Raw genomic sequence first — 16,941 nt, 5'->3', positions numbered from 1 at the left:
GGCTGGAGGACAGAGTAGTGGAAATCACTGATGCTTAGCAGAAAAAAAGAATGGAAAGAAATGAAGACTGTTAAAGAGACTTCTGGGACAACATCAAGCATATTAACATTCACATTAGAGGGGTCCCAGAAGCAGAAGAGAGAAAAAAGTTGACAGAGAACATATTTAGACATAATAGCTGAAAATGTCCCTAACTAGGGAGATGAAAAAATCCCAGTCCAGAAAGAACAGAGTCCCAATCCAAAGAGGAACACACCAAGACACATTGTAATTTAAAACGCAAAAATTAAAGCTAAAGAGAGAATATTAAAAGCAGCAAGGGAAAAGCAACAAGTTACATACAAGGGAACACCCATAAGGCTATCAGCTGACTTTTCAGCAGAAACTTTGCAGGCAGAAGGCAGTGGCAAGATATATTTAAACTGATGAAAAGGAAGAACCTAGAACCAAGAATACTCTATCCAGCAAAGCTCTCATTCACATTTCATGGAGAGATCAAAAGCTTTACAGGCAAGCAAAAGCTGAAAGAGTTCCACACCACCAAGCCAGGTTTACCAGAAATGTTAAAGGGACATCTCTAAGCAAAAAAGAAAAGGCTACAACTATAAACATGAAAATTATGAAAGGCAAAGCTCATCAGTAAAAGCAAATATATAGTAAAAGTAGAAAATCAACCATATGCAAAGCTCATAAGAAGGATTAAAGACAAAAATGATAAAGTCATCTATAACCACGATAAGAAGTTACAGATACACAAAATAATTAGATGTAAATTATGTCAAAAATAGTAATCATGAGGGGAGGAGAGTACAAATGAAGCATAGTTAAAATGTGTTTGAAATTAAGAGATCGAACTTCAGATAGATAGATAGATAGATATCTGTATATAAACCTCATGGTAACCACAACCAAAAATTCTGTAATAGATACACAAAGAAGAGAAAGTAATCCAAACGTAACACTAAAGATAGTCATCAAATCACAAAAGAACAAAAGAAGAAGGGAACAAAAAGACCTAGAAAAACAACCCAAAAACTATTAACAAAACTACTATTAACTATTCTTATGGCAATAAGAACACACATATCAATAATTACATTTAAATGAGCTAAATGCTCCAATCAAAAGACATGGAGGTGCTGAATGAATACAAAACCAAGACCTTTATATATGCTACCTAAAAGAGACTCACTTCTGATCTAAAGACACAGACTGAAAGTGAAGAGATTGAAAAAGTCATTCCAGGCAAATGGAAATCAAAAGAAAGCCCAGGTAGCAATAATTATATCAGACAAAATAGACTTTAAGACAAAGGCTGTAATAAGCGACAAAGAAGGATGTTACGTAATGATCAAAGGATCAATCCAAGAAAAAGATGTAACAATTGAAAATATATACGCACTCGACATAGGAGCTCCTTAATAAATAAAGCAAATATTAACAGACATAAAGGGAGAAACAGACAGTTACACAATAATAGTAAGGGACTTTAAAAGCCCACTCAAGTCAACAGACAGATCATCCAAAAAGAAAATCCATAAGGAGACACTGGCCTTAAATGACACATTAGACCATATGGACTTAATAGATAGGTATATAACATTCCATCCAACAGCAGCAGAACACACATTCAAGTCCACATGGAACATTCTCTAGGAATGTTAGGCCACAAAACAAGCCTTGGTAAATTTAAGAAAACTGAAATCATATCAAGTATCTTTTCCCACCACAACACTATGAGACTAGAAATCAACTAAAAGAAAATACTGCAAAAATCACAAACACACAGAAGCTAAGCAACATGCTACTAAACAACCAATGGATCATGAAGAAATCAAAGAGGAAATCAAAAAATACCTAGAGACAGGTGAACAGAAAATGATCCAAAAATCTATGAGATGCAGCAAAAGCAGTTCTAAAATAAAAAATTATACTGATACAAACAAACCTCAGGAAACATGAAAAATCTCAAATGAACAACTTAACTTACACCTAAAGGAACTAGGAAAAAGATGAACAAACAAAACACAAAGTTAGCAGAAGGAAAGAAATCATAAAGACCAGAGAAGAAACAAATGAAATAGTGGCTTAAAAATGGAAAATATCAATGAAACTATAACCTGTTTCTTTGAAAAGATAAACAAAATTGACAGACCTTAACCAGATTCATCAAGAGTAAGATGCAGGGCCCAAATCAATAAAATCAGAAATGAAAAAGACGTTACAACAAACACCACAGAAGTGCAACTGATCATGAGACATTACTCGGAAAAACCGTATGACAATAAAACAGACAACCTAAAAGAAATGTACAATCTCCCAAAACTGAACCAGGAATAAAAAGAAAATATGAACAGACCAATTATCAGTAATGAAATTGAACCAGTAATAAAAAAAAATAACCAAAAAACATAAGTCCAAGAACAAGTGGCTTCATAGGGGAATTCTACCAAACATTTAAAGAAGAATTAATACCTATACTTCTCAAAGTATTGCACAAAGTTGCAGAGAAAGGAATGTTTCCAAAGTCATTCTGTAAGGCCAGCATCACGTGATACCAAAATGAGCCAGAGATATCACAGAACAGAAAACTACATGGGTGAAAGTAGATGCAGAAACCCTTAACAAAATATTAGCAAACTGACTCCAACAATACATTTAAATGATCATACACCATGATTAAGTGGGATTTATCCCAGGGATACAAGGATGTTTCAGTGTTTGCAAATCAATCAGTGTGATACATCACATTAACAAATTAAAGAATAAAAACTATATGATTATCTCAGTAGATACAGAAAAAGATTTTCACAAAATTCAACATCCATTTATGATAAAAACTCTCCAGAAAGTGGATATACAAGGAACATGCCTCAACATAATAAAAGCCATATATGGTAATCCCATAGCTAACATTATACTCAACAGTGAAAAGATGAAAGCATTTCCTCTAAGATATGAAACAAGGATGCCCACTATTGCCACTTTTATTCAACATATTATTAGAAGTCTTAGCCACCACAGTCAAACAAGGAAAAGAAATAAAAGGAATCCAAATTAAAAAGGGAAAGTAAAATTGTCACTTTGTAGACAACATGATACTAAACAAAGAGAATCCTAAAAACAGCTACCAAAAAAATACTAGAGCTCAAGGATAAATTCAGTAATTTTCAGGTACAAAATTAATATAGAGAAATATGTTGCAATTCTATACACTAACAACAAACTATCAGAAAGAAATTAAGGAAACAATCTCATTTACAGTTGCATCAAAAAGAATAAAATACTTAGGAATAAACTTACGTAAGGAGGTAAAAGACTTGAAATCAGAAAATTATAAGACACTGATGAAAGAAATTGAAGATGACACAAACAGATGGAAAGATATACCATGTTCATGGATTGGAAGAATTAATATTTGTTAAAATGACTGTATTACCCAAGGCAGTCTACAGATTCAGTGCAATCCCTATCAAAGTACCAAAGGCATTCTTAGAATTAGGAGAAATAATTTCAAAATAGTATAGAAACAAAAAAGACCCTGAATAGACAAACAATCTTGAGAAAGAAGAACAGAGATGGTGGTAGCATGCTCCCTAACTTCAGACTATACTACAAGGCTACAATAATCAAAACTGTACGATACTGGTACAAAATCAGACACATAGATCAAAGGAACAGAATAGAGAGTCCAGAAATAACCCCACACACTTATGGCCAATTAATCTATGACAAAGGAGACAAGAATATACAATACAATGGAGAAAAGAGAAGTCTATTCAGTAAGTGGTGCTGGGAAAACCGGACAGCTACATGTAAAAGAATGAAATTAGAATATTCTCTAACACCGTGTACAAAACTAAATGCAAAGTGGATTAAAGATCTAAATGTAAGACTGGAAACCATAAAACTTTGGAAGAAAACTTAGGCAGAACACACTTTGACATAAATGGTGGCAATATTCTTTTGGATATGTCTCCTAAAACAAAGAAAACAAAAGCAAAAATAAACAAATGAGAACTAATTGAACTTAAAAGCTTTTCCACAACAAAGGAAACCAGAGACAAAATGAAAAGACATCTTACTGATGGGAGAAAATATTTGCAAATGATATAACTGTTAAGGGGTTAATATCCAAAATATATATACAGCTCATACAACTCAATATCAAAAACATGAACACCCAATTAAAAAGTGGGCAGAAGACCTGAATAGACATTTTTCCAAAGAAGACATACAGTTGACCAACAGATGTATGAAAAGATGCTCAACATCACTACTTAATATACTGATATGCCAATCAAATCACAATATCACCTCACACCTGTCAGAATGGTTATCATCAAAAAGATCACAAATAACAAATGTTGGCAAGAGTGTGGAGAAAAGGGAACCCTTCTACACTGTTGGTCAGAAAGTAAATTGGTGTGGCCAAGGTGGAAAACAGTATGGAGGTTTCTCAAAAAACTAAAAATAGAGCTACCATATGACCCAGCAGTTCCACTTTGGGGTATATGTCCAAAACAAACAAACACAGTAATTCAAAAAGATACATGCACCCAAATGTTCATAGCAGCATTATTTACAATTGCCAACATATAGAAACACCCTAAGCATCCATTAACAGATGAATGGATAAAGAAGATGTACATATGCACACACACAATGGAATACTACTGACCATGAAAAAGAACAAAACTTTGCCTTTTGCAGCAACATAGATAGACTTAGAGGGCATTATGCTAAGTGAAGTAAGTCAGACAAAGACAAATACTGTATGATATCACTTATATATGGAATCTAAAAAATACAACAAACTAGTAAATATAACAAAAAAGCAGATTCACAGATATAGAGAACAAACTAGTGGTTACCAGTGGAGAGAAAATGGTGGAGGAGCAAGATAAGGGTAGGGGATTAAGAAGTACAATCTACTATATTTAAAATAAATGAGGTATAAGGATGTATTGTAGTGCACAGGGAATATAGCCAATATTGTATAATAACTATAAATGGAGTTAACTTTTAAAAAATGTGAGTCACTATGTTGTACACCTGAAACTTGTATAATATTGTAAATCAAATATGCCTCAATAAAAAATTTTTTAAAAACTGTCATCCAAAGGTGATTGCATGCATGCCCAAGGCTGTGCCCACAGAGGAGCAACATTAGAAGCTGCACACTGCAGGGAAGGAGACTTCAGTAGGACAGAAGATAGTGTAGCCCAGTCACTAAATAATTAATCAGGCAAACAACAACAAGCCTTCAAAGGGGATGGGAGCTCAGTATCCAGATTTCATACAGTATATTAGATACACTGCCCCCCCTCAAAATATGAGACATGCAAAAAAACAGTAAAGTATGAACTAAGGGAAAAAAGCAGACCACAGTGTGGTTCCAGATGTGAGATACTATAAAACAGTTATAAATATTTTTGAAGAATTAAAGAAACCCATGCTTAAAACAGAAAGGAATATTGATGACAATGTCTAATCAAATAGAGAATATTAACAAAGAGATAGAAATTATTTTTGTTAAAAAAACACAGTGATAACTGTGGAGTTGAGAGTATAATAACTATAAGGAAAAATTCACTAGAGGGGTCCAGGAGTAGATTTGATTGTCAAAAGAAAGAATCTCCACACTTAATGACTACAGAAGAAGTAGAGCTGAGAGAAAAAGGGGCAGAAAAAATATTTGAAGTAATTATGGCTGACAGTTTGGAAGCACATTTGATGATGAATATGAATCTGGATATCCAAGCCAAATGAAGTCTAAGAATAAGCACAAAGAAATCTACAACCAGATATATCAAGTAAAAGTAATGGAAGACAAAGACAGAAACTCTCGAATGTCACAAAGGGAAAGCAACACATCATAAAAAAAGAGAACCCTGGTAAGATTAACAGCTTACTTAGCATCAGAAACTATGAAGCCCAGGGGCTTCCCTGGTGGTTCAGTGGTTAAGACTCTGCACTTCCATGCTTCCACTGCAGGGGGGCACGGGTTCAATCTCTGGTCAGGGAAGTTCTGCATGCTGTGAGGTGTGGCCAAAAAAAGAAAGAAACTATGTAGCCCAGAAGGCAGTGGGATGCCGTATTAAAATGCTGAAGGAAGAAATTGTCACCATGAACTTTTTCTTTCAAAAGTGAAGGTGAGATAAACAGATTCCCAAATAAATAAACACTGAGAAACTTTGTTAGCAGACCTGCCTTATGAGAAATAATAATGAGAGTTCTTCAGGCTGAAAGCAGTGGACCTTAGGCAGTGATTTTAATCCGTTCCAAAAAAGAGCATGCGTTAAAAGAATTCTGTAATTCCAAAATCTGAATATACCAGTCACTAGTACAGAGATTGAAACAGTAATTAAAAACCTCCCAAAAAACAAAAGTCCAGGAACAGACTGCTTCACAAGTGAATTCTACCAAACATTCAAAGATTTAATACCCAATCCTTCTAAAACTGTTTGAAAAAATTGAAGAGGAGGTAACACTTCCAAACTCATTTTATGAGGTCAGCATCACCTTGATACCAAAACCAGAAAAATACAACACACACACACAGACACACACACAAAGAACATTATAGGCCAATATCTCTGATGAAGATGGATGCAAAAATCCTCAACAAAATATTGGCAAGCCAAATTCAACAATACATCAAAGGGTCATACAAGTGTGATTTATTCCAAGGATGCAAGGATGGTTCAACACCCACAAATGAATCAGTGTGATACACCACATTAACAAAATAAAGAATAAAAACCACATGATCATCTCAATAGATGCAGAAAGAACATTTGACAAGATTCAACATCCGTTTATTATAAAACTTCTCAATTAAGTGAGTATAGAATGGCCATACCTCAACATAATATATGATAAACCCACAGCTAACATCATACTCAGTGGTGAAAAATTGAGAGCTATGCCACTAAGGTCAGGAACAATTCAAAGATGCCCACTCTCACCTCTCTTATTCAACATAGTGTTGGAAGTGCTGGCCAGAGCAGTTAGGCAAGAAAAAGAAATAAAAGTCATCCAGATTAGAAAGGAAGAAGTAGAACTGTCTCTATTTGCAGATGACATGGTTTTGTATGTACAAAGCCCTAAAGGCTCCACCAAAAAACTATTGGAAATAATAAACAAATACAGTAAAGGATACAAAATCAGTATACAAAAATCTGTTCCATTTCTATATGCTAACAGTGGACTAGCAGAAAGAGATATTAACAAAAACAATCCCATTTACAGTCGCAACAAAAGGCAGAAAAAGCCTAGGAATCAATTTAACCAAGAAGGTGAAAAGACTTATACTGAAAACTATAAGACACTGTTAAAATAAATTGAAGAAGACACTAACAATGGAAAGATATTCCATCCTCATGAATTAGAAGAATTAACATTGTAAAAACTGTCCATATTACTTAAAGCAATCCACAGATTCAGTGTAATCCCTATCAAAATCCCAAGGACATTTTTCAGAGACACAGAGCAAAAAATTCTAAAATTTCTATGGAACCGCAAAAGACTCCTCCAAAATAGCCAAAGCAATCCTGAGAAAAAATAACAAAGCTGGAAGTATCACACTCCCTGGTTTCAAACTATATTAGAAAGCCATAGTAATATAAAACAGCCTGGTGTTGGCAGAAAAATAGATATAAAGATCAGTGAAGCAGAACTGAGAGCCCAGAAATAAACCTATGCATATATAGACAATTAATTTAGGACAAAGGAATAAAGAACATACAATGGAGAAATGATAGTCTCTTCAATAAATGATATTGTGAATACTGGACAGCTACATGGCAAGAAAAGTGAAACTAGACTACTATCTCACACCATACAGAAAAATTAACTCAAGATGAATTAAAGACTTGAATGTAAGACCTGAAACCATAATCTCTAGAAGAAAACATAGGCAGTATGCTCTTTGACATCAGTCTTAGCAATATCTATTTGTGTCTCCTCAAGCAAGGGAAACAAAAGCAAAAATGAAAAAATGAGGTTGCATCAAACTGAAAAGCTTCTGCACAGCAAGGAAACTATCAATAAAATGAAAAGACAACCTAATGGGAGATATATTTGCAAATGATACATCTGACAAGGGCTAAATATCCAAAATACATAAAGAACTCATACAATTCAAAAACAAAAAAGCTAACAACGCCATTTAAAAAAAAGAGCTGAACAGAAGGAGCTGAACAGAAATTTTTCCAAGAAGACATGCAGATGGCCAACAGGCACAAGAAAAGATGTTCACTATTACTATTAAGGAAACGCAAATCAAAACTACGAAGAGATGCTACCTAACACTTGTCAGAATAGCCATTATCAAAAAGACAAAAAGTGTTGGAGAGGATGTGGAGAAAAGGGAACCTTAATACACTGTTGGTGAGAATGTAAAAAAGATGTGGTATGTGTATATACAATGGAATACTACTCATCCGTAAAAGATGAAATCTTGCATATGCAACAACATGGAGGAACCCATAATACCCTTGATGGTGTTATGCTAAGTGAAATAAGTCAGACAGAGAAAGACAAATACGTACCACATTATTTCACTCATATGTGGAATTTTAAAAGTTAACCATGTATTACTTTAATAATCATAAGAAACAATAAGGTGTTTCACTTGGGAAACAGAAAACAAACCTGAAACAAAAATAGTGCTCTGAAGTTCTAGACCCGCAAGTAATTAGAGCAGCCCTGATGGCCAAGGTATAAACTGTTTTTACACAGTAACCTAAACTATAGTCTGAAGAGCAAGACTCTTGGGTTGTATTCTCTTTTGTTCCATCCTGCTTTCTCCTTCCCTTTTGCAGCTTTGCATAAGCAACCATATTTTTTCAGTTTTTTCTCCTTCTTTGTGAAACAAAATATATGTTCCCAATGTACTTTATGGCTACTGCATGAACAAGTTCATGTAAAAAATAGAACTAAATGGATTAAAGTTTAAAAAAGGAATTCTGTACTTCAAAAGACAAGATGAATGCATATTTTGTGTCCTTTCTTCTCTTAATTGATTTTAAAGGCAATTGTATAGAACAATATGTATATCATTGTATTGTCGGGCCTATAAAAATATGGAAAAGTGATATATTCTGTAGTAGCTGTGCAAAGGAGATGTATGAGGATGGTGATGTATTTGAGTAAAAAATGATAGCAGATGTTAACTCGAATCCGCAGGAACAAATGAAGAGAACCAGAAATTGTAAACAAAAAGGTTAATATAACAAACACTGTAAATATATACTTGCTCTTCTTTCTTCTGTCAGCTTCTTTCAAGGGCATAGAGTTATATAAAGAAATAATTATTACAAACTGTTTTATATTTAAAGGTATAATATGTATAACAATAGCACAAAAATGGGGAAGAGATAACAGAGCTATATAGGAGTAATATTTCTGTATGTAATTGGAATTTAATAATATAAATCTGAAGTAGACTCAAATTGACTGTGGTTATGGTTACACAACTCTGAATATAATTTTTAATGAAACCATTGATTTGGACACACTTTAAGTGGACGAATATTATGGTATGTTATATATTTTAAAAATAGCTTAGTGAACTACAAAAATTAAGAGATTTTTAAAAGATTTAAAGCAATGGGAGGATACTGTGAAGGAGAGAAATTGTGACTCTTACTCGATTAAAGATTTCTCTAGTGCATACCTTTAATTCCTAGTGCTTAACCCAATCTTCCCTCAAATGCTGTTCTGATTGTCTCCCTGCTTATGTGAGGATCCTCTGCTTTCTTGATTCAAATGACTCCATTCACCTTAGTTATATCTGTTGAAGAAAGACCGGAGTGGCTAAAATATATGTGCTAATATTCCCTAATTTTGTGTGGCTATAGATTTTATTACTTTCACAAAATGTTGTTATTTATTGAAAACTTGCCTGCCTAATCTGATGCATCTTTGTTTATTTTGTTAATGATGCCCCAGGTGGTATCCTCTCTGTAAAGAATGCAATATGGTACATTTGGGCTGCCAAAATCATAGTGTGACCTTTTACATTTATTCATGGGCTCAGACCTTTTTTCAAAGCAGTCTTCTACTAGACAATGTCAGGATCATGACAGGTTTCCAACTCCATTTACATGCCTCTACTAGAACCAACTTCATGCACTAAACTTTTAACCCAGGGAAACAGGCATTCAAACAGAGCCCTGTTAAAACCACTAACATCAAAAGGCAACTGTGTGCATGCCCAAGGATGTACCCTTTAGGTCCCCAGTCCTAGTTATCCCTTTCTCAGTGCAAATACCTTTATAATAACTTTCATGTATTTTTCGTGTCATCGAACATAGTTAATCATTGTTAATTATAGCAAAAATTTAGATCACATAAAAGCTCAAATGGAAATGGATCCCATCAGAGTCCTGGTTGTGGTACAAATTTCACCATTTCCTCCTTGCAAGACATAAAGTGTACATGCTCAAGGAATCTCAGAAACACTTTTTCTCAATTCAGTGAATATCACGTTACTCTTTAAATCAGTGATACATACATGATTTACAGTTACGTAGCCTAAAAGGGAATTAAAATTTTCCTGGGTAAGTCAGAGAATTTCTGGCTCATGGTAAGTTACTGTGACCAAGAAGACTATGGTTTACATCTTGTCTTGTCAGGAAAAAAAAAAGTTCGTTCTGCCTCATCGGGTACATCCTTGCAGAATAAGTGTTCTTTTAATATAAATCTGGAAATTATATTGCCATCATAAATTCTCTGGGATGATTTCCACTTATGTAAGAGATAGCATTATATTGAAAAGCACTGGTTAAGGAATTAAGCACTGGTTAAGGAAAAAGTACTGGTTAAGGAATTATAGAAAAGTACTGGTTAAGGAACCTCTAAACTTCAATATAATGTGACTTATATAATTGCTTTATCTGTTCTAATTTAAGGCTTTGTGATTCTCCAAACCAGACATTTCAATAAAACTCATCTTCCGTAATAACAAATGCTAATTAAGTTAGTGCTACACACACACAGACACACACACACGTGCAAACACACACGTTTATATGTAAATGGTTACCATGCAAAGTGTTTTGAAATTTGTTCTTTCTACAGGGACTAATGTAGAAGGCTTGACAGATAAAACTAGAAGAGGTGTAATAAAGGGACAATTCAAGATACAATCAATGAGTCTCCCTGGTAAGGACAAGAATTTTACAAATCTAAGATTTCAGGTTTCCTTATCTTCTCTGGAGTTTAATTAATTAAGAATCATGAATAACATCAGTATCTATGGTTTATTATTACACGGGCAAAAGTTTTCAAGAACTCCTTCCTTTAATTAGTTGAATTTTTGTATTGAATATCAATGTAAAACTAGCTACATAGTGTTAGTTTTAGAGCTCATTCGTTTAGGAGCTAATCCATAAAAACCAGTCCTTTAATAAACTTAGAATATGCTTGGTACAAATAAATATGCCCAATTACATTCTATTCACTTTCTATTTTCAGCTTAGACAGTTCTCCTGAATTTGCAAATGAAGAAAGGTTAGCTAAGGAATGTGATAAGACGAATATAACAGATGGTTATCAATTCCCTCTTTATTAGACCTGAAGTAACAGTGTTAGACACATTTCTCTTATGGTGTTTTCTGTGATGTTGAAAGAAGACACCTAAATAGAGAAAAAAGGGAAATAGACATTCAAACAGAGCCCTGTTAAAACCACAAACATCAACAGGCAGCTGTGTGCATGCCCAAGGATGTGCCCTCTGGGAGCATGTGCAAGACTTCACACCTCAGGGGAAAGATATGTTAGTAAGATACCTCTGAGAAATCACTGTACACAAACAAGCAAGCAAGCACACTAAACAACAAGCCTCAGAAAGGGAAACAGAAATCAGAGTCCAAAGATGCTATGATATATTATCTTAAATGTCCAGTTATTAGTAAAAAAAAAAATTAAGACATGTAAGGAAATAGTAAATTGTGACCCAAGCGCAGGAAAAAGCAGGAAACAAAATATGCTTGCGAGAATCCTAGATGTTGGACTTAGCAGACAATGACTACCTAGTAGTTATTATAAATGTGCTCAAAGAATTAAAGGAAACCTTGCTTTAAGAAGAAAACAAAGATACAATGAGGGTCTTCACTGGTGGTCCAGTGGTTAAGACTTCGCCTTCCAGTGCTGGGGGTGCGGGTTCAATCCCTGGTCGGGGAGCTAAGATCCCACGTGCCTTGCAGCCAAAAAACCAAAACATAAAACAGAAGCAATATTGTAACAAATTCAGTAAAGACTTTAAAAATGGTCCACATCAAAAACAAAAAACTTTTAAAAAAAGAAGATACCATGAAAATATTTTGTCAAATAGACATTATCAACTAAAAATAAAAATTAATGTAAAAGAACCCAAAGCAAATTCTGCGGTTGAAATGTACAGTAATGAAATGAAAATATTGCCTAAGGGGTTCAAGAGATTGGATTAGTCTGAAGAAAGAAACAGCAAACTAAAGGTATGGGAATACTAGGAGAACAGAGAGAGAAAGGAGCAGTAAAAATATTTGAAAAGATGGCTGAAAATTGTGAAAACTATTCAGTGAAAATTATGAATCTACACATTCAACCTCAGTGAAATTTAAATAGAATAAGCACAAAAGAATCTACAACCAGACCCATCATAGTAAAAATGTTGAGAGACAAGGACAAAGATAAAATCTTGAAAGCAACAAGAGAAAACCAACTGATGGTGTAAAACAGAATCCCAGTAACCTTCATTTAGCAACAGAAGCTATGGAGGCCAGAGGCAGTGGAATGGAATATTGAAATGATGAAAGAAGAATCTGTCAACCAAGAAACTTATATCAGGCAAACTATCTTTCAAAAATGGTGAAATTTCCAAGTGAAAAATTCCAGAGAATCTATTGCTAGCAGACCCACTTTACAAGAAATGCTAAAGAAAGTTTTTCCCACTGAAAGTGAATGATCTCACACAGTAATTTGAATACACAAGAAAGAAATAAAAAATAAACAAAACAAACAAAAAAACATGGCTTAGAATAATTCTAGTATTGCAAAAGACCATATAAATGCATATTTGTCTCTTAACTGATTTAAAAGGCAATTGTATAACACAATAGGTATAAAATGTATTGTTGGGCCTCTAACATAGAGACATATAATATATTTCACAAGAGCTGTGCAAAGAAGATGGTGTGAACAAGGATGAATTTAAGTAAGAAAATTACACTAGATGGTAACTTGAGTCCATAGGAACCAATGAAAAGAACCAAAGATTGTAAATAAGAATGCTAATATAACAAACAGTGTAAATATATACCAAACTTGCTCTAATTTTTTGTCTCTCATCTTCTTTAAAAGTTATAAAGGTTCATAAAGAAATAATTATAAGAACAATTTTAACAATGTCTTTAATTTTATACGTGTAACATGTAATTCAGTAGCACAAAAATGGAGATAAGAGAAACTACGTGTCAGTCATGTTTCTACATTTACCTGGAATTTAATTAGTATGAATCTGAAGTTGATTCTAAAATTGACTACGGTGATTGTTACACATTCTATGAATATATTAATAACCATTGATTACACATTTTAAATGGGCATATTGTATAGTATGTTAAATGTTTTTTTAAAAAATAGTTTAGTGAACTCCAAGCAGGGTAGGATTTTTTTTTTAATACTTAAAAGCAGTGGGAGGATGTTGTGAAGGAGCAAAATTGTGGCTCTTAATAGATGAGGTTTCTCCACCCCATATCATTTATTATGCTCCCAGTTTTTAATTCAGTCTGCCCTCAAGGGCTGTTCTCACTTCCTCCCTGCTCACCTAAGAATCCTTTGCTTTCTCAGATCAAATGAATCAGTTCTTCTAATTATATCTGTTGGAGAAAGACCAGAGGGCTAAAGTTTGTCTGCTGATGTTCTCCAGTTATGTGTTGCTATAGCAGACATTACTTTCACAAATGCTGTAACTTAATTACTAAAAACTTGTTCTGCCCAATCCAACGTGTCTTTGATTTTAGTAGTGATGCCCCATGTGGTCTTCACCTTTGTTTAGATTGCAGTGGTGATAAATTTGTGCTGCCTCAGTAATAGAGAGTATTTGAAATATTCATGGGCGCAACGATTTCTCCGAAGTAAGACTTCCAGTCTATAAATTCTGGATATGACAGGTTCCAACTTCACTTACATGCTGTGTTAGAATTTTTGCCCACACAAAACTTCACCCAACAGGTGACCCAGAGTCACCAATTCTAATTATTCCTTTTGCAAATAAAATCTTTTAAATAAATTTCAATTTTTTTCTATCATTGGACCTATATCATCATTTCTGAATCCAGCAAAAAAGTGAAAATCATATAAAGACTCAAATGGAAGGAGTGCAATACCAAAGCTCACATTCCTGCAAATTACCCATTTCTTCCTCCCTACGTAGAAGGTCTACAGGCTAAGAGAACCTGAGAGGGTACTTTATCCCAGTCTACAAATTACTTGTTTTTCTCCATCACTGATGTCTACTGACATATAATTACATGGCCTTTAAAAAAGGAATTAAAATATTCCTGGACAAGTCAAAGAATTTCTGCCTCACAGTAACATTCTGTGACTATGATGCCCATTGTTTGCAATTTGGTCTGGGAAAAAAAATGTCATGTCCGGCCTCACCAGATACATCCTTATGATATGAATGTGCTTTTAATGTACAGAAGACAGTTATATTTATTAAGATAAACTCTATAGGATGAATTAACTTGCAAGAGACTTTGTATTTTATGGAAAAAGCTCTAGTTAAGGAATTAATGAGGCATCAGTTTATGGATCAGTTTTATTGCTACCTGACTATGTGGTCTTGGTCAAATCACTAACCATTTCTAAGCTACAATATAATGAGGCTTATATGGTTGCCAATGGCTCTTCCAATTCTAACGTGTACTGATTCTGAAAGTAAGACATTTCATTATAATTCTTCTTCTGTAATAAAATAATGCTAATTAAAGGAGTATTACAAACAAACTAACACAACTACATGTTAATATTTACCTTACAAAAGTGTTTTGAAACTGTTTATTTCTATAGACACTGATACAGAGCGCTTCCCAGATGCTGCTGGAAAAGGTATAATAAAAGGTGAAATCAAGACACAATCCAAGAGTTATCCTGGTAAGAACAATATTGCAAGTCTGTTCTGGCTTATTTATCTTATCTAGAGTTTATTTAAGTTTATTTAAGTTTGAATCTGATTACAGTACCTATAAGCTGTTATTACACGGTGCAATGTCTTCATAAATTCCCTCCTATAATTACTGGAACTCCAACAGTTATTATCAATGGATTTACATATTGTGAATTTTAGAACTCATTCATTTAAAAAGTGATCCTCAATTTCAGGGGTATAGTGAGCTTGGAATATGCTTGATGGAAGCATTTTAAGTGCTACTCACTTTCTTTTTCAGGCTAGTTGCAAAAGCAGAAAGTCTAGCTTATGAATGGGATTAAAAGAGAGATTTCATTGCTTACTAATTCCCTCTATATAATTAAAATACCCGGCACATTTTCAGTATCTCAGGTGAAGTAGAGGTGTTTAGTTTTGTTATATAGTCCGTAGTTTACACTACTTCCCCTTGTCTTGGTGTTACAGTGTTTGACACACTGCTTCTTGATCTTTGGGGTGATATTAAAGGAGGCAGAGAGCTTAACAGAAGAGGGAAAGAGACAGTCAACAGGAAAAACAAGTGTCATCCAAAGGTGACTGTTTCCATGCCCAAGTCTGAGCCCCCAGAGGAGCAACATTAGAAGATTCACACTGCAGAGAAGGAGACTTCTCTACAGTAGAATATATTCCAGCCAAGTCACTAAATAAATAATCAGGCAAACAGCAACAGCAAGCCTCCAAACGGGAGGGGAACTCAGTATCCAGATTTCCTACAAGATATTGTCTAGAATGCCCAGTATAGACCCCCCAAAAATATGAGACATGCAAAGAAACAGTAAAGTGTGAATCATATACTAGGAACTTCAGGAAGGGTAGGCCTAAAAAATAATTTAAGCAGTGGGAGGGTATTGTGAGGAGGGAAATTGTGATTCTTACTAGATTGCAGATTTCTCTAGCACATACTCCCTTTTCCCTCATCGTTAATTCTATCTGCTATCAAATGCTCTTCTTAATGCTTCCTTGCTTATATAAGCATCTTTACATGCTTCTTTCAACTGGGCCTGTCATTCTTAACCTATACCCATTGGAGAAAAACCAGAGAGCCTCAATTATATCGACTTAGTTGGATCTTTAACACTTACTTCTGGTCTCAGCCATTACAACAAAGTAAGATCCACCTTATGGTGTCAGGTTCAGGATAGGTTTCCAACCTCTGGTACATGCTCTTCTGTAACTAGCTTTCATTCACAAAACACTGGGCACATAATTTGACCCAAGTCAGCAATCCTACTTAACCCCTTTTTCAATATGAATTTTTCTTTAATAACTTTCATGTATTAAAACAAAATAGATGAATGTTATTCCTCTCCTTTGACCTAGTTAGTACTTTCTAAATCCCGCCAAATGTCCAAATCACATAAAAACTCAAATGGAATGGGATGCAGTCCCAGTGCTGGTACTGCTGCAGATTTACCCATTTCCCCCTCCCCAGCTACAAGGTGTACATAGTAAGAGGACCTGATAGGCAGTTTTTCTTAGACCACAGAATATCTTGTTACTCTTCTACATCTTTGATGTCTACTTGATTTACATAGCCTTAAAAATGGCATTAAACATTCTTGAGAGAGTCAAAGAATTTCTGCCTTGTAGTAACTTTCCGTGATGTGGGACCATGGTTTGTCTCTTGACCAGTGGGGAAAAAATGCCACGTTCCACTCATAGGTATATCCTTACAGTATGAGTGTCCTCTTAGTGTAATCTTGGCAGTTATATCATTTACTTGAACTCCCCAAGATGAT

General features: G+C 34.4%; 1 protein-coding gene across 18 annotated transcripts in view; it reads left to right on the top strand.

Annotated features, from left to right (window-relative positions):
* The window catches only part of CCDC7 (coiled-coil domain containing 7), a 319,203-nt gene that overhangs the window by 267,192 nt on the left and 35,070 nt on the right, over positions 1–16,941 (top strand). For 17 of the 18 annotated variants that reach the window (XM_068560909.1, XM_068560921.1, XM_068561029.1 and 14 more), the window contains 2 exons: positions 11,089–11,172; positions 15,067–15,150. In XM_068560909.1, coding sequence (XP_068417010.1) covers positions 11,089–11,172; positions 15,067–15,150 — 168 coding nt within the window. The remainder of the gene's footprint in view (positions 1–11,088; positions 11,173–15,066; positions 15,151–16,941) is intronic. The other variant, XM_068560915.1, reaches the window with a different exon arrangement.

The sequence above is a fragment of the Eschrichtius robustus genome, chromosome 1 (assembly GCF_028021215.1).
Source record: "Eschrichtius robustus isolate mEscRob2 chromosome 1, mEscRob2.pri, whole genome shotgun sequence".
Classification (NCBI taxonomy): domain Eukaryota; kingdom Metazoa; phylum Chordata; class Mammalia; order Artiodactyla; family Eschrichtiidae; genus Eschrichtius; species Eschrichtius robustus.
The sequence above is the reverse complement of the archived record's forward strand: the minus strand, read 5'-3'. Positions and strand labels throughout refer to the sequence as shown.